The following is a 23,034-nucleotide window of genomic DNA, read 5'->3' as shown; positions in this document are numbered from 1 at the left end:
TTTCATTTGGCTGGATTGCCTAAAAGTTGACCAAACAGAGCTTTTGTTAAAGAAGAACAGAGAGCCTTCCAATATCAACGCATATCGTTCCATAAACCTCCTACCATCAATAGGGAAACTTCTTGAAAAACTTAATAACAAGATTAAATAAAATATCATATTTATACGACTTTATAAGCCCGAACCAATTCGGATTTCGCCCACAATACTCCACTCTGCATGCGGTTCAGCTTTCCAAAGAAACTGTTAAAAAGAACAAAGATAATAAATTCATTTCCGCAGTTCTCTGCTTAGACTTGCAAAGAATACTAGTTATTGTATTTTAGCCGCAATTAGGAAATGCATTAAGCTTATACTGTTTAAATTTATTTAAAAAAAAATAGCTGATTTCTTGCAGTGCAGTATCATGTCCATAAAACAAAAGTAACAAAGAGGATGCTGTCAAGGCTCATATGCATGAACACAGACTTTTGACCATCACACGCAACAACGATTGTATTCTCAGATTATATTGCATTTGTTGGCAGTGATCGCACTTCTCCAGCGCATACCTTCAAATAATATCTGAAATTTTGTGTCGATTGATTGAGCGGATTGACCGCTAGTAGTTCATATATCTGGGAAGAGTTTTTATGACCACCTTGTAGAATTCTATATAAGAAATAAGTACTTAAAAGCAGATTGCCATAAATTCTATTAAACGCAAAACAAACCCTAAAAGTATCATCCTAAAAGCAACAAATAAATAAATAAGTTAACAATATAAAAAAACAATAAAAAAGGATTACATATTTACACATATTAACATCATTCTTAAAAAAACATGCCACTTACGTGTACTGGATATCACTGCAAGTAAGGACTTGTGGTCATTTTTAGAACTTTAAATTGTTTGTTAATTTTTAGAACTTTAAACAGTTTGTTACTCCTATTCCTGTGGAATAAAAACATGAACCTACCTACAACTTGAACTAATGAGTGAAGGGTCGACTGATATGATTTGGTATGGTTTTTGTAAAAGGTGCGTGATTGCCATGTTTGCGTAATCAACAGAATATTTAAATATTTGTCTGAAAAGTTTTCAGGCAACCAAATTTTAAGCTTGGGTTTAAAAAAAATTCTTTAATTATTTCCCCCCTGTGTTTATTTGAATGGGAGAGAAGAATTTTTGTATAGCAAAAAAGAACAGAAGCATTTTTCGTGTTGCATTATAAAAGAGAATATGCTGCGTTCTTACCTCTTATCATTTGATATTCTTTAAAACGATACATCAGCTTTCACTTCAGTCGCAGACAATAAATATTATTAGGACTGAAGTTTAAATTATATATAATTATCTACTGTCCTATCGTTAAAAGTTATTTCTTCAAGATGTTGCAGGTATTGTGGTTAAAAACTGCTTTGCATTTTATTCCAGAACGGCGTAAATCTATCAATTAGAAATGGACCGGCAACTTTAACGTTAGTGGCAAAATAATGAGGAGGAAGAAAGTCGGGAAAAAAGAATCAAAGTGACGGCTGTCACTATTCCGGGAATGTGTCACCCAAAGATGACAGACGAGGTATCTTTTCCTGCTTGACGTCTGTTCGATTTGAATCATGCGTTCTTCCAAAGCATATGGAAAGTATAAGTGGTAGGAAGCGGATTTCCAAGATGTGAACTTACGTGGTGATGTCCTCTATCACTCTCAAGAAGTAAAGCTATCAATTTGATGTCGAAAGTTCAGCTTTAATTCTCGGTGTAAGGCATATTCGTCACAAAACGACAGTTCCATTTTAATAGAAATTGAGCGTACGAAGCTTCTTTAAAATATTGCTAACAGTGAACTTGTGAAGAAATATATTTCGTTAAAAGGAAGTTTTATATAATACGCTTTTATTTAACATTCAAAAAACAATTAAAGAACCAAAAGTAGAAAAATAATATGTCTTACAATTTGATGGTGAGCAAGAGATTAAATAGTTCTGAAGTTTTTAGTTTGTTCGTTATGTAAAGATATTTGGAGAAACCGTTTCAGCTTTAAATTTTAAAAAATATAAGTCGAATTTTGAAGGAATCGGCTAACCACGTTGCATTATCATCTATAAGCAGTTGTGTGCACTACATTTCTCACTAATTCAAGTTCAGTTTTGAAAACATTATTATTTTAGATCAACAATTTTTAGGCCTTCCAAAACTCTCAAATATAAATGCTCAGCGATGAATTTGAATTCATCCTTCTTTATTTAACAATTACTTTTGTGCAGGCCTACGTCCAATGTACAGTAGTTCGGCGGAGCAATACCTGTAAATTCACTAACGAAGTTACGGTGCTGTGTCCACTTTTCCTGTCCTTGTCTCTGTTTAGTTTTGCTTTGTACTATAAAGGAAGCTAAACAATGAAAAATTGTTTTCACTTCAAATCACTGGGATCGCCGATTTATGTCTTATATTGACTTACCCAACACCGAGCACAAAGCGAATTCATGGATTAGTGTGACGTAAGGACATAAAAACCTTGAAACTGTTACCTTCTGCGAAAGAAAGAACCAATAGTTCCAGTTCAGATGTGGAAAATCGCCCAAATATTATTCTTCTATCATTGTTGTTTTAAAAACGTGTTTATTTTATAATCTGTTGAAGTTTCAAAAACTTTGTAGCCGATATTTTTATGTGTTAAAATTTTAAAATAATGGACTTAAAATATTCGAAAAATATGGAATGATTTTCGGATATTGGTGAAAACATCAGGAAGTACGCAGAGAATTTCATACAAATTTCGTCTAAAACTTTTTTTCACTCTATTTAGCAGTGCAGACAGTAAACGAAGTTCGTTAAACAGACAGTAAACGAAGTTCGAAGTTCTGTTCGTTAAACGAAGATATGTGCGAAAAAAATTATTTCAACGTTCAATTTTAAAACATTTAGACCAAAATTCGAAACTCGCTTCACAATATTGCACTGTCATCCACAAATAGTATGTGTACAAATTTTGAACTTGATATGCTCACAGTGAGGGAACTCAATAAAAGATTAAAATAAAAAGAGGTGTGGTTTCTTTTATGGCAAAGACGAAGATAATTTTGTTCGTATTTGTTTCATGTATAAGATGAACGACTTACAAAAACATGAGTACACGATTTCTGTGTTTGTTTCTTATTGCTGTTAATGAGTCGTTAATCAAGCTATCAAAAGCACAAAACATTTACTGTTTTTTTGGGAATTAAAATTAAAGTTAATAAAAATGAATTAAAATTAATCTAGTTACATATATTAGATAATAATTACATGCAATCAATTTTGTTAATTCTTGACATCGAGTTCCTAAGTTATTATCCTCTGTGTCACTTAATGGCACCGAGCAAGATCATTAAACTCTCATTTGAAGGTCTTTCTGAGTTGCATTTTTATAGTTTTTGTCATATGTAACCTAAATATGAATCGCATTTTCTTTTAAAGCCCTCGCTAGTACTTTTAAGGCAGGTAATCATTAACGCTCTCCGTCTGAAAATATGGTAAATATTTGAATAAAATTAAAATATTAATGAGATTATTAAAGAAATATTATTAAGTGTTCTAAACTGTAAAGTCATACGCTATTCAAACAATTGTTGCACGATTGGCTGGTATTTGATTTTGTCTCTATCAAAAACATTACGTGGTATGATTGAAAAGTTGTAATGCAGTACCCACGAAGCAATTTTTTGATGAAAAATTGGGATAATGGCCCTTTTTTTATCAAAAACTGGCTAAGAGGAATTCGAGAAATATACTTAATGGAACTTTGGTGACAAAAAATGTAAAGCTCGTCAGTTTGTCAGAAAAATTATTCTTGAGAACGTAATTCGCGCGATTACGTATCCCGTAAGTCATTAGCTAAAATCGACTTAATCGTGCAATAGGATTAAGAAATCCTTCTTGCTTGTAATGATGACCAAAAACTTCAAGTAATGGCTATAAAGATGGCATCATGCTTTTTGTAGATGAGTCGAGATTCAGCCTGGACGCTAATTCATTGTATCTGGAGAGCACTATACGATCCTTCCCTCTCACGGAGAAGGATCATTACGATGGTGAAACTCTGAATGGTTTAGGCAGGCAGGGACTCTTCAACTGCATCCTGTCCAGTGGATTGTCATGTTGCGTCACCTAACTGGCTGTGAGGGGAGACCACGCTCCATATTAGATTTTCATTTCTATATTATAAAGTGGATTTTGGACATTTCTGCACTGCGAGCTTAATTAATAATCATGCGTACATAAAATGACTTTTGAATGGTGCATCTCTTTCTCTGTTATAAATACATATTCATACCAAATTTCATTAAAATCTGTCCATTCGTTTTTCAGAAATTAAGTATAACTTGCAGATTTTCTTAATTTTTCACATGAGTGTATGTTGGCTGAATTAAAAAGTTCGTATAGAACTCCTCATATTAATGTCGTGAGAACGGTTACCAGTTATACTTTTTGCGTTCACGAGAGGCCTTGGAAAGGACAGAGCCCAAATTAATTGAACTTCATTTATTTACTTACGACTCATTCATCATTAATCATAAATATTACTACCTATTCTCGGAGAAAATAATAGGGAAGCAGGTAATGGGTAATTAAACTGCACGGATAGTCCAAACTATCAGGCCCACCAGCAGCTGAGCATTTAAGTCTCTGAATACTGGTAGTTCGCTCCGGGGTTCGAATCCCGGCAAACGAACTAGCTGCACTGATATGGATATGGCGAAGTGTGGTAGACACGCATTTTTTAACCATTGCCAATGTGGGTATTATCCAGCCGCACTAATTATCCAAATAATTACACTTCTCAGGACCCACAACGAGACCGCGTATTCAAGAGGTCCGGAATTCAAATTCAGACATTGCACATTTTTAACGTTCATGCATCGATATAACCTTATGATTCTACAAGTACAGGCCATGCAACGATAAAAACTACGTTATTTCTCTTTATTATTTAACTGAGTTCAGCGCTTACTTTGGAGAAGAGTTGATAGGTCTTTCACCCTTATTTGGCACTGCCCCACCAGTTATGACATTCAGCTTTAGATTCGTTGGTTATGAGTTTCTTGAGGTGCGAGTCAAGCAACGCGGATTTTAGTTACACACTCTTGCGCATAGTGTTTAGTGTGCGAGATAATCGAGAATACAGTGTAGTTGTAAATTTTTACCGTAATTTTGAACAAAAATTAATTCTAAAATACCGTATTCTCAGACGGAGGAAACAATACTTTTCATAATATAAACTTATCCATAGTAGTACTTTACTTTTCCATAATACTAATACTTTTGCATAATAAAATGTCTGACTGTTTGAATTAGGTCATAATTCACATGAGCGAGAGAATAGTTGTAAAGAAACCCGTGAGCTTATATCTGTTCTCAAAATGGAAGACATAACGATTGGAAGAAAAACGTAATCGGAAAAAATTATCGTAGCATTCGTAGTAGTGAAACTACTTCTTCAGTGAAGCCATTTTAAACCTGGTCTTAAAATCAGATGCAATAGCACCATAAAGCTGAGATATTGTCCTCAAATAAAAGAAGTGGTAAATAGCAAGTTTTGAGTGATGACTGTAAATGAACATCGCGTTTTTTTGTTTACTGAAGTTTGTGGAATATTAGATAATTCATTGCGAAGTGTTGGAATTCAAAAGGAACAAAGTTTTAGTCTTTAAGTTTCAGACAGATTTCGTATCTTCCTAATCTGCATTGTTCATGAATCTAACTATTATATTGTATTATTTTCGCTACACAATTTCATAATTCTGAGATTTTCTTGGTTAGTGTGTACTTCAGTCCTGTTAAGAAAACATGCATAACATTAAAGTACTAAAAGATAAACTGAGTAAAAAATTAAATAAGTAACGAATGAATTTTATCTTTAATATTTAATGAAGTAGGAATACTAAACCTGTTAATTCATTCAAACCAAATGATTTAACATGTAATCTATAAAGCGAGGGATAAAGTCAATTTCAGTATCAGAATATTATTAAGAAATGTTAGAAAGTAAATAAAAATGCAGATAAGGTAAGTAAAATTTTTGTTTACGCTATTAACAGAGAAATATATAGTCTAGAAATTATGAGCCCATATTGTAACAAAGCTGTTCCTTGAAACAGTATATCACAAGGACTATGTAAATAAACGATATGAGAAAAACCAGTTAATATTAAGGATTTTGGGTTAAATGAATATACCAAAGCACACTAGGGTCTTAGGTATGGTTTGGTTTGTTTGAGTACGGCAAAACACGCAAGGATTATCTGCTTAAGGGGATGAATATCTTCATGGAGGATTTTCAAACGGAATCTCCTGGTATCCACCTTTCACATGGAGAAAATTACGAAAACGCTCATATAGATAGCCTGTTCACCTGGATTTGAACCTAGTTCGAACTACCGGTGTTCAGCCTCTTTACCGCTCGGCCGCTAATGGGCCTGAGGCTCTTATGGAAAGTCTTTTTATAGATGACCTTCTTAGGCTGCTCTCACACGTCCGTTTGTTTCGGATGAACAACTGTTTGGAACAATTTTTCTGCTTTGTCACAACAGCCAATCACCATACATCGCTATGGGGTTAACACAGGGGAAACTGGTTTCCCATTACAAACAAGCTGATAGCATTCGAAGCTGATAGCTGACTGGTTGAAAACGAACAACTTGCAATTTTTTTAAAAGGAAGGAAAAAGTTGCACGTCTTTCTTTCAATAGTAAACCAGGCAGAAAAATTGTCCGAAACAGTTGTTCGTGTGAAACAAACGCCGTGTGATATGGTCCTTAGGGAACTAGCTCGTTTCTGGCTTATACAAGAAGCCATTTCATCCTTCAGCCTCCCCCCCCAAAAAAAACGAAAATATCTCCCTTTTTTTTTCCTTCACTACTGAATAAATGCAATATTAATTTTAGTAAAGATTTTATTAAACAAAACAACTTCAAGGCCAATCATCAAAATTTATTGTGTCCATTTCAATAAAAAAACAGAAACTTTGTAATTATTGGAAATAAAAACAAGCTTTTATTTAATTTCTCACTGTATTTTGTATAGATATAGGTATCCATAATGCATATTTTCCGGGAATATATCTTTCACATGTAAGACATATTTTGTGGCTTTATGGCTTTTATAATATGGCTTGTTTGACATGTTTTACATTTATAAGAAACTGTAGTAGAGTTGATCTTTGTTTGTACTGTATTTTTTTAAGCTTCTCGATAATCAGCTGTACGTATTTTTGCCAAATGAAATTAAAAACCTTGACTCAATGTATTTTCTTCTCTCATTTCCTCAACTGAACTCATTATGCAGTGGCCCTTGTAGAAATGGGCAGGAAACTGATACAATATGAGAAATGTGCAGTTAATCAGATTTTCTAATCGGATATTTTAGAAGGCAATAGCAACTATTTCCCAGTTACATGACGAGACATGCTAGATAACGATAGTATCTTTATTAAAATCTTTATTAAAATCGTATCAACATATCTTTATCAAAATGAGCAAACGAAAACGAAATGAAAAAAAATATATATATAATATATGTTTATAAGAAAAATTGCGAAGCCAAATGAGAAAAAATAATAATAGTATATGAGAATATTCTAGTCAAAAATTTGCAACTGGTTATTTGGAATCATGGTATGTTTCGCTCTCTCTAGAAAGTCTGTTCCTTTTTATAAGAATTTGAAATACTTTGCTGTCTGTCACCCAACCGGGAAAGTGGTAGCGACTCTAACTACATACCGAAGGGCCCGTGTTCCAATTACGGAGAAGGCATAGATTTTTGTAAATGTGCAGTGTCTGTGCGGCATGGAGGCACTCTAAATATGCTCGAGCCGATAGTCCTCTCGAGAGGTTGATGGTAGAGGAAGAGGCATAGGTGCCTCTCGGACCAGTCGCGTGCTTTCCATCAAAATTGGAGGCAGAACTGAAAAAAGTCGCACTGTCACCATTATGCTGCTCAAGACAATTGACGACGACACTTATACCCTCTTCACAATCGCAGCGCTGCAAATAAACACTTGTACGCTTAGGTATTCGAATCTGAATATTTTCATAATACTTCTGTGTCATAATTAGTACCTTTGATTCAATACTTTTCATAACAATAGATATAATTTGGAAATTATCTTAATTTTGCACTTGAGTGTATGTATTTAAATCTAGCTAATCTGCTAATCTCCTTGAGCAGAGTTTTTCATGAGCGGATACTAAAGGTAATTTTATCTTAATTTCTTAACTGCAAAAATGCCCAGTAATTGTTGACAAGAAACGCATCAGGAAGAATAATGCGGGATTACAGCTGAAATTAACTAAATAATTGCTCTTTTTCATTGGCAATCTGAGAATACTCCTCGCGAAAAGATTTGATCTTTGAGTGTTAAAATTTAATTAATTTGTAACTGAAATAAACAATATGCTCAATACCTACAACATTAAAATATAGTAATTGAAAAATAAATTGTATTATATATATCAATGTCCATTACCAATATTTACCACATGCTCGATGTTTAACTAATTGCTTGGATTTGACTCCATGAAAATACTTCTTCTTGAACCTTGAAAGCTCTGATGTGAAATAGGTATGCCATATGATGTCGTTTCGTGAGAAACGAATCATTAAAAATATCGGAAAAAAATAATCAAAAATTCTGCACTTTTATTTCAGATGCACCAGTGAAAAATAATGAATTTGACAAGAACTGATAGCGATCAGATTAACATGCATATTCATTTTTTTACTTTTAAGACGGAGATCATCGTGTTAGTGAATGAACCTAAAAGCACACACCCTTACGTACGTGCATCTCAGTACCGTGCACAAACTTGTCCATTTTTTGGTGATTGCAATTAGTATGCATCCAAGCCGTAAAAAATAAGTTTGCTTGTACTAACATTAACATACTACGTGGCAATTTTATTAAAGTGCGTAGTGATGGATAAATAGTATCTTTTTGCCATGTAAAACCGTTGTGTGTAGCCTATCATTTTTCTTTCGCTTGTATAATCATTGATATGATTCGTTTCAATAATTCAATTCGCTACTGGATTTAGTCTCACGAATCCGTTTATGGTCTGCTTAATGCTCAACATTAAAGATTTGTAGTAATTCATATATTCTGCGTATTGCAGTGTTTTTAGATGTTCATTATATGTGTGGACGACATGGACGACAAATATTATGTATCAATTAAACCTTTTTAATTATATTCATATACTTTATTCTTATTCAACAAACTAGTAATAGTCAAATGAAGCCACTATCATGATGGTGATTTTTTTAAAGTAGAGGAACTAAGGCCTAGTTCTAAAAAATTGTTTTGAAAAATCTTTATATTTTAAAATATATTTACGATTCCTTGATTATAACTGATGTTTTTTAGCATAAATATTCTTTCATATTCACAAAACGAACATTTGGCAGTTTTATTGATTTTAGTATAAAATATTTTACCGAAACTCTTCGTCTGTTACAATTCCCCCCCCCTTGTGGCAAGAAGTAACAATAGAACAGTATTTTAAAAAAATTGGCGTTTATTATTACTTGATATAGAGACACTGAATGACAATCAGGTTTATAGTAAAACAAAGATAAAATTATTTAGCCAATCAACATAATCAGTCTTCATCAGAATTACAGTTAACACAAACAGATTGTTTCCTCTCACATATTTAACGTGTGCCGACATTTTGCAAACTAAGCTTTGCACCTATTCTTCATCAGAGTTGCTGGTAAGTCTCTTTGAAAGTTAAGCAAAACCGCTTTTCGGTTTCAGAATTTGTATCTGATTTTAAAATCCTGTTCTTCACCCATTTTAATCTTTTCATTTTCTTTTTGAATTGTTTTCTTTCGCTTTGCTTTTTGTTTAGCTTTTTTTTTTTTTTTTTTTTTTTTTTTTTAATTAAGTATCTGGTCATATTCTTTTTCCATTGCTTCTTTTTCGGATGTGTCAGTCACGATGGCAGATTTCCTTTTGTGTTGCCCTATGTTAGACTACTTCCAAGGTGAAGCCTTAGGTAATTTGCATATTAGCACTTAAAGAAGAAAGGTCGAGTACATAAAACAAAATCTCGGGGCAAGTTGTAACATGCTACAGTTTGCCCTATCGTATGATTCCGCGAATTTTTTTTATTTATTTAAAAAAAGTAAACTAATATTTTAAAATTGTATATAAAAAAATAAATAATTAAAACTATGTTAAAAAAGATCAATTAACTTACTTTAAATAAAAAGTTATGAAAGATTTCTTTCTGATAATAGGCTAAAACGTAGCACGTGCATGTAGCCCTTCATTATCCATCTCGGTGGGGCATTGTCTGTGCTTACGTAATAGAGCCCACCATAAAAATCATGTTTAGGGAAAATTCTGGTAAAAAATTTTAAAAACCCTCTGAGTAACATGCGTGTTATTGCTTACCCCTGTTACAACTAGTCCCTAGCTGCCCTACTGTAATTTAATTTGACGGTAGAAGCCTTGCATAGAAGTATTTTAAATCGTGTGTTGTCAAGCACTTCCTCCAAGTTAATCTATGAAGAAATGTTTTGATTAGTTTTGGCTTATCGAATATTTTATGGAATTGAAATATCGCGCCTGCTTACTACATCAGACAAAAACTGAACGCATTAACTTTTTCATTGAACTTCTTATTGTGTTCTGAAAACTTATTTTAGTGAGTGAATGTAAACAACTTTCATATCATGAATAAATAACAATCGAGAGTCATGTTTAGGAAACAGAATTTGCTTTTTTTTTTTTTTCGTATCAGTCAAGTGAAGAATACAGTTGTTGCGGAAGAAAATAGATATGAAAGTTCATAGTATACCCCCTTCCTTTTAAGACACGACGTGTAAAGCTGGAAAAGAGTTCTTTGTTGACTTGAATGAAATGACGTATCAAGGCTTCATGTTCTTCAGTCTTTTTTCCTTACAATTATCGGATGTCAAAAATTATAAACTACTATAAAATTGATCGATTTGTGTTTCTAAAATTATTTCGGTTAGTAAGAGATTTATTTATTTATTAACATGCGAAAAGTTACTTCGGTATTTCTATTTTTCTGTGTCACAGAACTTATTTTCAATGTCCTATTACATACGAGAAATAAATGCCATGAACGTTTACTAACCCCTTTTTGGAATAAAGTAGTAAGCATGAAATACCATTGCAGCATTGATAAAAATTCACTAGACCATGCTTATATATTATCATATTCGTTTTCTTTCTTTTTTTATCTTTTAAGGATAGCGTTTAGGTGAAGACTGATATGTAAATCGAAATAATATTTCTGAGATTTTTCTCTTAATTTTAATTGGATTGGTTGTTTAACACAAATATAAATTTCGCAAACCATAAGACACTATTCTGTCATTTCATCTTTAGGTCAGCCCACCAGCGGCCGAGCGGTAAAGTCGCTGAACACTGGTAGTTCGGTCTGAGGTTCGAATCCCGCGAACGGGCTGGCTGCATGGGCGTTTTCGTGGTTTTCCCCATGTGTAACGTGTATACGAGCCAGTTTCCCTTAGAAAGTCCTCCACGAAAGGCATCCCTCCCCTTAGGCAGATAGCCCTAGTGTGCTTTGCCGTAATTAAATACACCACTACACACCACACCTTCATCTTTAGGTCAGAGATGGATTTACGTATAAGTTATACTAGCTATAGCTTAGGGCGTCCACTTTTTGGGAGGGGGAGCCAAAAATTAAAATATAGTACAAATAGTATTAAAATATATTAAACAGACTTATAAAGGCTCCATATCTCAAATAGCTTAGGGCCTTATCAAGTCTAAATCTGATTCTGCTTTAGGTCGCCATTAAATTTTAAATATATAAGCAAAATCTGTTCATACTTCTTGTACTAAAAATCAGTTTTGAAACAGCAACGCTTTAGGTGAATCATTTTAACTTTTTCCTGCATTATATTTAACATGCTTTTGCTGTTTATTAAATAGTCATTCGACATTTGAAACACAAATGTTGTTCAGATTTGTGTAAATTTTACGAAAACGTAAACACAGTGTCTTTCATATATTTACTCGATAAGTATTGTAATATATAATTTTTTTTAATGTTTCACACGGTTTGTTGTTCTTGTTGACATCTATGGAAAACATTTCACCAAAAGAAAATTAAAAATTAAGATCTTAAATATTTCGTACACATTTTTTCCGCTTTATTCGATGGTGTAAACTAAAAAAATTCTGCGATTTTTATTTTGTTCGTCAAATGAAGATACGCGCAAAAAAAATTATTTTAACACTTCATTTCAAAACTCCAAATTGAATTTTGAAAATGTCGCTTCACTTAATTGTAATTTTATTCATAAACAGTGTGTACAAAATTTGAAATGGATAGCTTATGAGGAAGTGGTTTAAAAATCGATGAAAAACCTTTAAGTGATTTTTTTCCATTCCAAGTTTAAATTATAATCTATTTTAAATACGAACAAATTCACATGAATTGCATTTCACCATTGTTGAGTAATTTCGTTTAAGGCAAAATGAAGGAAATATAGATCAACTGCTGTATCAGAGAAAGAAGTACTCTCAGTTAATATGCTATGTTTAGCAAATTATCGCCAAATGTGCAACCAGACTGAAGAAACAGGGCATTAGGAGACAGTTAGGATAACTTGAAGAAGAGAAAACCTGCAAAGTCCAAACCGAAATTGCTAGGTGTCCTGTTACTTGAACCTGTTACCTTAAGTGGGCTGGTTAGAGAATTTTTGGCTGGAAAGCTATTTTTCTTTCGGTTGAACTTCCGCCGACTGAAAACGGATATCATCGCGACCATGACAGACACCATGAGCGACCTAAATAAAATTTTATATAAATACCGAAAAATCTTCGTTGTACTCAATATTGTAAACTTTCTTAAGATGGATTTTAGATACTGAGTTTAACATTATGGAAGAACCGCATGGAAAGATGACCAAATAGGAAGCAAATATACTTTTTTTGCTTTCTTCTTGGCTAAACAGTCGAGCTCCAAAGCTAGGAACTGAAATTTGATCCGAACTTTGGCAGAATTGCAGCATATTTATCTAGTCCAGGTTTATTAATTATGATTGTACTAAATGCCAGAATAACTCCTTCAATTAAAGAAGGAAGTTATCTTCTAAATTATGTGACTTTTTTTTTTTTTTCATTTTTAGAGAATATATTTGTTACCAGTAATGCATGAAGCGCCTACATTCTATAGAATATCTAGAAATTGTACAGAATGCCTGACATTTTTGGATAAAGTATGAAATTTGAGAATTATTTTATACCTTCCCTAGATATTGTATATAACGCATAGGCATTATATAGAATGACAAATACTGTTTACTAAGCAAAGTTACGTAGAACTGTCATGATAAGGCTATTATTTAATAGGTATGCGTTCCTCAAAAATAGAAATATTCTTCGAAAAGAATAATGAAAGAGTGCTATTAAAAAACTTTTATTCAAAATACGTAAAGAAAAATGAAAGTTCTATAAAGAAAAATTTATTATTAAAGAAAGAAAAATAAAACACATATAACATAAATAAAGAAAACAATTTATTATTAAGGAAATGTATAAATTATGTAATGAATGTATTAAATGTATGGATTATGTATGACTGTATTAAATGTACGGATATTCGATTCGAACCGAATCGGAGATGTAATTTATACGTTGGCGCTTTGTCATTTGGCGTTCCGTAGAGTGCCTATGAAATGTTAATCGTTTAATACACTGCTGGCCAGTTTTCGGCATCCTATAAAGTGCCTAGGTATTCTGTAGAATGTGGGCTTCCTTACATTGCTGGTAACATATTAATTTACATCCTTATTGCCTCATCTTGCATACGCAAAGCCCAGAGGCGTGTAATGATTAAACTCAAAAAATTTTGGGAATAAAACTGTGTAATTACCAAGCTCAGAACCAAAGCTTAAAGAAAAGAAAAAGACTCACATATTTTGCATGACGCATCCCTCAAAGTAGCGATAGTTTATTACTCTCAAAGTAGCACATCTCTCAGAGCGAATATTTTTCTTGGGCTATATTCAAGTCAGAATGAGATTAAATTTCAAAAGTTCAATTCTGTTACAATATTAGGTCATTGTAACTCTTTGGCAAAACGACCAACTTTGACAACTAGCCCATTTGTCAAACAGCCGAATTTCTTAATTTTGTTGGCTAAAAATTGCTAATAATTTTTATGAATATCTTTTATTACCTAAAAACAACTAAAATGAAAAATAAATATATCTTGCCGTAGTAATTTGTATCTCTCTTCAAACATCTGTACAGTGAATTCTGCTGAATGACGTAATATTGTTTTTATTACTGTTTTTAAAGCATCATTCTGTATATTGGCTACCAATTTTTTCTGAACTTTTTTTGACTAAAGATATAATTTCTGCTTTTCGAAATTTCACTCTCAAGTTATATTATTAAATTCTCTTTATTTTGTTGCCTTATTTTATTTTATTTTTTACCTATTTTTATTTATTTATTGTTTTTTAATAATTTTTACTCATTTGCAGTGCTATTGTACATTTGTTTATTTTGTTACTGCTATAACTTATTTTTGTAAGCCTCGTGGTACAGTTTGTGGAATAGAACGAGTTAAAAGTAAAGTTAACACACACGCACATACACCCCCAAAAAATACTTTTTAGTCCAAAGACGCTTTGTCCCTGAAGGACTATTGTTTTCGTTTTGCGTTTAATCACTATAAATGGCGAATCACTTTTCAAACTGTTGCCACCAAACTATATTTGAATTACAAAAAAAATTACAGTTACAAATTTTCAAACTATATTTGAAGAAAATAAATAATGAAAAATCTGCATAAATATATGTATATTTCTCGCATTGTGATAAAAGAACGGTACATAGAGCCGTTGAATTTTGAATGACGTAATCCTCCTATGAATATGGGCATGTGGAAGACCAAATTTGAAATTTGGAATTTGTTTTATTATCGATTTCATATTTTGTAAAACTTCAACGAATTTTTGAGTAATAAACTCCACGATTTAAAAGCGAACAATGGCAACACTCTGCGGGTGGAAAAATATCTTTTTATCTCCAGCGCGCGGAACTGTGTATCGGAAATTCTAAAGATAGGCTCATTTTAAAATTATTTTGCGACATTGCTATTGAACTGAGTTTTATGGTTTAAGTGTAAAAAACATGATATATAATAAATAAAGGTAACACACAAAACGTTAAAAAACGCCCCTTAGGACGTAATTTAAAATCTAAAACCTTTCAGTTTTGTTTAATACATTTGATCATGGATGGAATTAAACATTGTTTAGATAATGCACTGTGTACATTATACAGAATTTTGTTTACATTGTTAGACGAAAAGTTTGCGTATGGGGGCATTTTCGTAGCTTTTGTCCTTGTGTAACGTTGTAGAGCGATTGGGCATTTAATTTGGAGCTGGATACATGAAAAGTTAGGGCTACCCTCGACAGGATTCGATTCGAATATCAGACCTTGTGAACGTAGGACATAATTCCTTAACCTTCACATTTTAGTCGGATTCTACAGTACAGCGATTTTTGAATTTTTGGAGAGAGAAACATGAGATAATCAGTGACACCCTGGCCAGGATTCGAACTCCTGACCTTCGGATTACTATCCGGGCGTACATCTAATTACACCACGAAGACACACAATAAGAAAGAAAAACAATTATTATGCTCTCGCCACTTCAAAAGCGACTGAAAAGGATTGGGACCTAGTGGCCAAATCCAGATGCTGACTAACTATAGTCTCCCACATTTTAGTTCAGACGCCTCTTGTTTGGTTTCGTCTTTTTTTCGGAATCAAGAAAAGTGAAAAACTTTGGTACGCTTTCCAGAATTTAAATTCCGAACCTTCCTATTGCTAGCGGGGTATGCTGTCATTTACACTGTGAAAGGCACACATTGAGACAGGGCAAAATTCCCTGTAATATGAATACGAGATATTTCCCTTGGAAAAGCCTCCCCGAAGGCATCCTTTCTCTTAGGTAAATAACTTTTGTGTGCTTTGCCCTAATCAAATAATCCATTTCTCCTGACCGAAGAATTTTTTTATCCACTTTTTTATGAAAGCTGTGTGTTTGAAAACCAGAGCTGTCGATCTGCGGTTATATACTATTTTATATTCCCTTTTTCCTACATCATTCTGATAATAGTTATACTTGCTTCTTCTCTTTTTAGCCCAAAGAGGCAATTTGCCCAGAAGGACTATTAATTTGATTTTGGCATTTTGCGTTGATCCACTATAAACGGCAAATCACTTTTTAAATTGTTGCCACCGCCATATTAGAGTCCTGTATTATATTTAAAGAAAATAAATAATGAATAATCTGCATAAATCTATGTATGTTTTTTGCATTTTGATTAAAAAAAAAAGGTACTTAGAGCCATCAAATTTTGAATAATATACGTCTCCCCAAATATGGGCATCTGGAAGCCCAAATTTGGAGTTTGTTTTATCATCTAGTTCCTATTACGTAAAGCATTTATGAGTTTCTGTTTAAGAAACTCAACGATTTCAAAGCGAGTAGTGGCAACACTGTACGAAAAAAAGCAAAACATTTTTATCTCCAGCGTACGAGACTCTGTATCAGGAATTCTAAAGAAGATTCTTCGTGAAAGTTTTCTCTTATAAATATTTTGTGATATTGCTGTTGAATTGAGTTTTATGGTTTAAGTGCGAAGAACATGATATTTAATAAATAAAGATAACACGCAAACCGTTAAAAAAACGCCCCTTTGGGCGTAATATGAAACCTGAAAGCTTTCAGATTTCTTTTATTGTTTTTTGTTTAATGTCTGGAAGAATTTGAATGTTTATAATTTAAGAAGTAAACATTTGTTTAAAAAAAAGTGTTCTGCGGCAGATCCCGCCAGCAGCCAAGCAGTATAGCCGCTGAACACTGGTAGTTCAACTTGGGTTACAACTCTGGAGAATGAGCTGCCTTCGTGGAAGTTTTCGCGGTTTCTTGCATGCGTAACGTGGATACGAACCCAACTAACGTTTTCTACTTAAGTTCCTGATAACGGAAGCATAGTAGCATTCAGCGGGGTTTGAGACCTCATCGAACCTATAATTTATATCTTAAATCTTAATTGTTGAAGCCGAAGAATTTCATTCATTATTAATATTTTAACTACCAGTTTTTCCTCAGAGATTCCTGCTCGATCACTCCTCGCCGCACCTTCTCCAGTGCCTTGATAAACACAAAAGAACTTCAACACAAAATACCATCCTCATTCTCTTATCGCAGAAGTTTGGCGCCAGTTTAAGAAAGCGGCTCTGCTGAAATGTGAGTGGGCCCACTAATTCTGTGTTATCACCTATTATCACAGCGTGCATTCAATATGCTGCAAAGGTGGTTCACTTTTTTTCGGGGGAGGGGGTAAAGGAACAGTAAAATGTAAATAACAAAAAGTAATTAGAAAATTTTCTGCTGCATGTAGGTTTCTATGCGCCACCACCCACAGTGAAACACGCAACGAACATTCGCTTTTTTGTTTTTGTTGCTGTTATTTGTTTGCTTTTTTTATGCTAATTTTTTTTCTTTTGCAGCAGCTGTTTTATTTGGTTTGCTTTTACAGGTCCACCCCCATTGATTACGCCTCCACCACCCGGTCCAGGGTCTTTAGGTGCTGAAAGTAAGTCGAGAGAAGGCGGTGGAACGTTATTTTATTTACATTATACCATTATTATAATTTATTTATTATTTGTTTGCTTTTATTTGAAACGCTTTTTATGTTAATCGTTATGTTAATTATTTTTTAAAGATTAAAACTGTAGCCACTAATTTTATTTAGAATTAATTCATAGTTAACAGTAACATAATGAAGGGAGAAAATTATTCGAATTTTGTAGTGTTAGAAAAGGCGGTAAAGTAAAATAATTTTGCCCATTTTACTTTGTCTGTTAAACATTTTCCATCTAATTATTTTTTCAGAAGTTTGTTGATTTTATTTTATTTTTTGAATTATTTTTTATGACGGGAAATAAAGAATAAGAAAGTGCATAGCAGAACTTAAGACTTATTTAGCTTGTTTTGGTTTATTGTTTACCATGCTTTGACTAATTAAACCTTTTCGTATTATCAAATGAATTGAAGTTTATATGAATGGAAATTAGTGAAGTACATTTCTTTGCTAATATAAATTTTCGCGGAAGCTAGTTTAGAATGTACAAGTTCCGTTGTTTATCTACTAATATAGCTGATATTATAGCAATCGAGGTTAAGAAAAATTTTCCAAATGTAAGTATACATATTTATATAACATGACTGACTCGCATACAAATGACTTCATAGTCAAACCTGTGTTTAACGAGCACTGCAGTTTAAGAATTCCGCTATTCAGCGAAGTTTTTCAGGAAATTCTGTCAGAGATGAGAATTTCTTTGTATCAAAAACTCCAAATAACTAAGTTTACTCTCTATTTAACGAAGTTTTTGAACGGATAATATTTAGAAATTTTTTTCCTGGTTTAAAATTATTTTTTCATATGCTGTGACATGTACGTGCCTGCAGCTGTGATTCTGTGTGTGTAAAGAAAATCAGGTGGTTCATTATCTGCTTCACATTCCATTCTACATGCAGGATGAAGTGGGGTGAGGGAGATTCTCGAATGAGAAGGCCTGTTGTTAAGAATTCACATATCAGTCCGGTTTCACCAACTAGTTAAGCACAGTTGCACAGTTGCACGTTATTTTTATTCCTGATGTTCGTGGTTTTATACTGCAAATCTTTTTTAAGTTATTTGTGTATTAAATGATAAAAAGGTTGAAATAGAAGTCTCTAACACTTAATGAAAAAGTACGTATTCTTGACGACGTGGATAAAGGTGTAAAGAAGAAAGACATTATCATAAAATTCGGTATTTTGCAAAATAATTTCCTGATAATCCTGAAAAATCGTTTTGTCAAGATTTTCGATTCCACCAATCCAAATGCCAAAGGTAAAAAAGGCGTGCGTTCGTGACGGCGTTAAAGCTGCGGTGTTTGCCAAAGCTTTAGGGTTTGGGAAAAATTTAATATGATTGAATGTGATATTCAATCATATTCGATGGATGCTCTATTTTTAGATGCAATCTTAAAATGTATGCACTATTTTTAGATGCAAAATTAAGCTCATCTGGAAAGGTGCTCTCTTTAAATGAGGAGAACATAAGGAATATATAATTCCTTACATTTTTTTTTAAATCTAAAGGGTAACTAAATATAGGTACCGCAGCCAATCGACCAAATCCCTACGGCAACGAACTGTATTCGCAAGAACTGTTAAAAACTGCGACCATCAACAAAATACATGCTTAGTAACGTCGTAGAAGGGATCGGCGAACACTGAAAAAGAACGGGCTTTCGCTCACGCTTGCAGACGCAATGGGTAGTCGTGCTACGAAGTCATCCAGTGAGTCAACGGGAGTCTCATAAATGAAGTCATTCAGATTCCTCCATAAAAAGAAATCCACGCTGGATAAATCTGTCGAACGGGCTGGCCACCGGAATAGTACACCATGCCCAAGCCATCGCCCGGCAAAATTCGCGTCCTAGTAATTCCGAATGACAAGGTCGTAATGGGATAGCTCACCAATTATGCTGGAACCACATGGGATCACGAATGACAGCCGGAACATCCTGAAGCAATTCCGGTAAAACCTCTTCAGATAAATACGATAACTTGGGCCATTGAAACGTGCAGATAGGGAGTATGGGTCAGTGAGATACTCATTAACTATACCCATCCACACATTCACAGATAAGCGGATTTGGAATGCAATGCAGACATGTGATGTTCCGCATTATCAGTTGCCCACACGTTACTGTTATATATATTGAAGACGCTTTCTTGGGTGAAAGTTGCCTCGTCCTTGAATAGCATATCTGTTGGAAATCCGCCTGCATCGCACACTGCTGCAAGAATGAACAACAGAAGTCAACGCGCAGAGCGCAATCTCTCGCTTGTAAAATTACGATTCTCTGCAAATGGTATGGGTCCAAACACTTTTCATGCAATACTCTCCAAACGATGGGCTGGCTCACTTGCACACTACGTGCAGTAGCTCTTGTACACGTGTTGGGTGTTTCATCCACAGTGTTCAAGATGGATTCTTCTATGCGAGGTTGTACAATTCTTGTTCCACTCCTACTGTATGCTTCGGCATACACCTGTTCGGAAACCGTTCTTGGTACAACCATAACGCTGCTCTTCGTTCCAATTCATAGCGCCTACGTTAGAATCATGTCAGCATTTTCAATTGTGAGTAAACTCTTGCATTAAAAAATGATACGGGAAAACACATTTTTCTTCCCGTATCATTTTTCATGTTCGTGCCTTAACTTCTTTAGACTCTATATTCCTACACAAAAAATACAAGTTTTAGTACGCCTAACCACCAATCTTTGCAATTTGGGGTACAAATTTATGCCTTGGCAGAACACCAAAATATTTGCCACATCATTTCAAAGCTAAAACAAATATTTGATCAATCTGGCTTTATATGGAATTTACAAGTTGCTTGCTTCTGTAGAAATCTGACTAAATTCTGATGACGAGCAGGATGTAGTCATCCTTTTTCGTGATTGTCTTCCTTTTAGCTTGCTTGAAAATAGTTCATCAGTAAGCATTAGTAGCAAGCAGGGGTAATCGGAGAGATGATGGATGAATATGATGAAGATTTTGATAAAACTTCAAAATATTCATCCATCACCATACGCACACTGCAGTTAGTGTGTCAATTACTTCCAAAAGAGATATGAATGTAAAATGACAGTGATGAAGAATCTAGTGATTTGAGATGATGCTCAGATTTTTGGGGAGTTGATGGCTTCTGTTCGTTTGTTTAGTCCTTTACTAAGAATAATTACCTTCCGTATTTTATTAAATGTGTGCATTAAAACCTAAGGTGTACATAGTAATTATAAGTTATTAAGTAGCATTAAATTTTAATTTTTTTACGATTACAAATTTCTATAATGTGGTAATTATATGTATCGAGGATATCAACTACTTTCCATTAAACTTATAATCAAGGACCAGATTTTGATGACATATGCAATTTGCGATTTAGGGCATTTTTGGTCATATAAAAACTTATATACTGACATCACAAGATCTTTCATTTTCGAAAATATAAAGCATTTAATAAGTCAATGCAATAGTAATACATTAGTGTTCGGTTGAAAATTCGGAAGAAAAAATTAAATTCAAGTGACATGTATGTGTAATTGTTTGCGTTTTAATCTATTTGTCAGTTGTGCAATTTTGTGTCATTTTTTTAAGACTTTTAATTTTTAAGGGCATTTTTTCCATTTTAAGTGCATTTTCTGGACATTTTTAAGGGCATTTTCAGTGAATCTCTAGGTCATCAAAATCTAAGCTCTGCTTATAATGCTTTAAAAATGCTAAGAACTCTATGATTATAGTCTACTTAATTCTAATTTAAGTTACAATATATTACGAAGGAAGTAGTTGTAAGTATTAAGTAGGTCATTAAGTCATAAAAAGTAGGTCACAAATTAGTATGATATATATGAAAACAGCAGTGAATACTTTCCATGTTTGTTAATAGGTAGCAGAACCTTTCTAGTTCATGATATTCATTTTGTTAGTTATTAAGTACCAGTTGTAATGCGTAGTTCAGCTTTCAAAAGCCGATGACACTTGATGACTGCACACGAGAAGAGCAGCATTCTGTATCCAACTTTTTTGGGGGGAGCAAGGAGAATTCATGCGAAAGATATTCATAGAGAAATATTTCCTGTTTATGAAAAGAAGTGTTTGTCATGTAAAGCCGCGCACAAGCGGTCGAGAAATTATTTCAAGGCTGATCCAAATTCTGCAATGAAAAATGGTCATTCTGTTTATAGACAGACTGAACAGTAGAGAGATAACTCAGCAGAGGGAGAAATAATTGATTCGAGAAATGTACTGGGCACTAGTGGTGTCAAACTTGAGGCCTTCAAAGCAATTATATGAGGCCCGCGAAGACGTTTCGCTTTTGTATCTTTAGTAAATACCATATTTCAAAGATCTGAAGATTTTAATTATTGAGGGCAGAATTTGCATTTCTATTAACAACAAACATGAATAATATAGTAGAAATCTATAAATGGAAGTAATTAATTTAAAATATGATATAGATTTTATTCAAAGATTTGAAAATATAGATTTCATCAACTTTCATTTGATTTATCAAAAAATAAATAAGCGCAGTTTCAAAATTTTTTAAATAAGAACAATCGCTTCGTTTGGGAATACATTGATGCATGAATAGCACATTTTATCATAGCTGAAAATTAATAAGAAAAGAATCCGATTGACCGATGAGCATGTAAATAGTGTGACGAAAATAATTTTTAGTAATTTCTCTCCAAGGCTGAAAACTTTATCAGAATCGAATCGCCGTCAAGTGTCAGTCTATAGTTAGAAATAAAGACATTTAGTATTATTTACGTACAAACATGTATCTTCATGTACGGAAAAAAAATTTAATCAATAAGAGAAAAGTTTTTCTTATATATTTTTAAGTCTTATCCCACTCAGTAAATTTTCTCTGAAAACTTTGAAAGTTTTCATAATTTGTTTAATTTTTGTTTAAATTAAAATTATTTAATGATTAATTAAACACGTTACGATTTTTTGAAAGAAATGTCTATGTACGGATTTAATATTTAGCTCTCAGTATAGCTGAATTAAAAAATATCACTGGTTTTTCATCTTTGGATTCTCACAGCTTATGGAAATTAATTAAATTTCTATTATGGTATTTTGCGTTGTATTTATCGTGCACAGACTTGAAGCATTTTCTTTAAACAGAGATTAACGACCTTCAAATGCCCTGGGAAAACGTAATTGAAATGGTTTAGAACAGCGATTTTCAACCAGTGGTACGCAAGAGAAAAATAGGTGGTACGCAAAAAAAAAAACAAAGTATTTTTAACTATTAAATTCAAAATACCTTAACATCCTGTTTAAGATTTTTCTTTAACGCCCGTAAATTTATGCGATCTGATTTTTGTTCAACTGTCGCTCATA

At 33.3% G+C, this 23,034-nt stretch overlaps 1 protein-coding gene across 3 annotated transcripts in view; it reads left to right on the top strand.

Moving 5' to 3' along the window:
* The window catches only part of LOC118182799 (uncharacterized), a 623,155-nt gene that overhangs the window by 499,417 nt on the left and 100,704 nt on the right, over positions 1-23,034 (top strand). For 2 of the 3 annotated variants that reach the window (XM_085815293.1, XM_085815294.1), the window contains exon 9: positions 17,594-17,650. The exons of the other annotated variant lie outside the window; for it this stretch is intronic. In XM_085815293.1, the coding sequence (XP_085671419.1) occupies positions 17,594-17,650 (57 nt within the window). The remainder of the gene's footprint in view (positions 1-17,593; positions 17,651-23,034) is intronic. 3 annotated transcript variants of the gene reach the window in all.

This window comes from Stegodyphus dumicola, chromosome 4 (assembly GCF_044657685.1).
Source record: "Stegodyphus dumicola isolate Sdum_Otavi_A_Nest chromosome 4, ASM4465768v1".
Lineage (NCBI taxonomy): Eukaryota > Metazoa > Arthropoda > Arachnida > Araneae > Eresidae > Stegodyphus > Stegodyphus dumicola.
The sequence above is the reverse complement of the archived record's forward strand: the minus strand, read 5'-3'. Positions and strand labels throughout refer to the sequence as shown.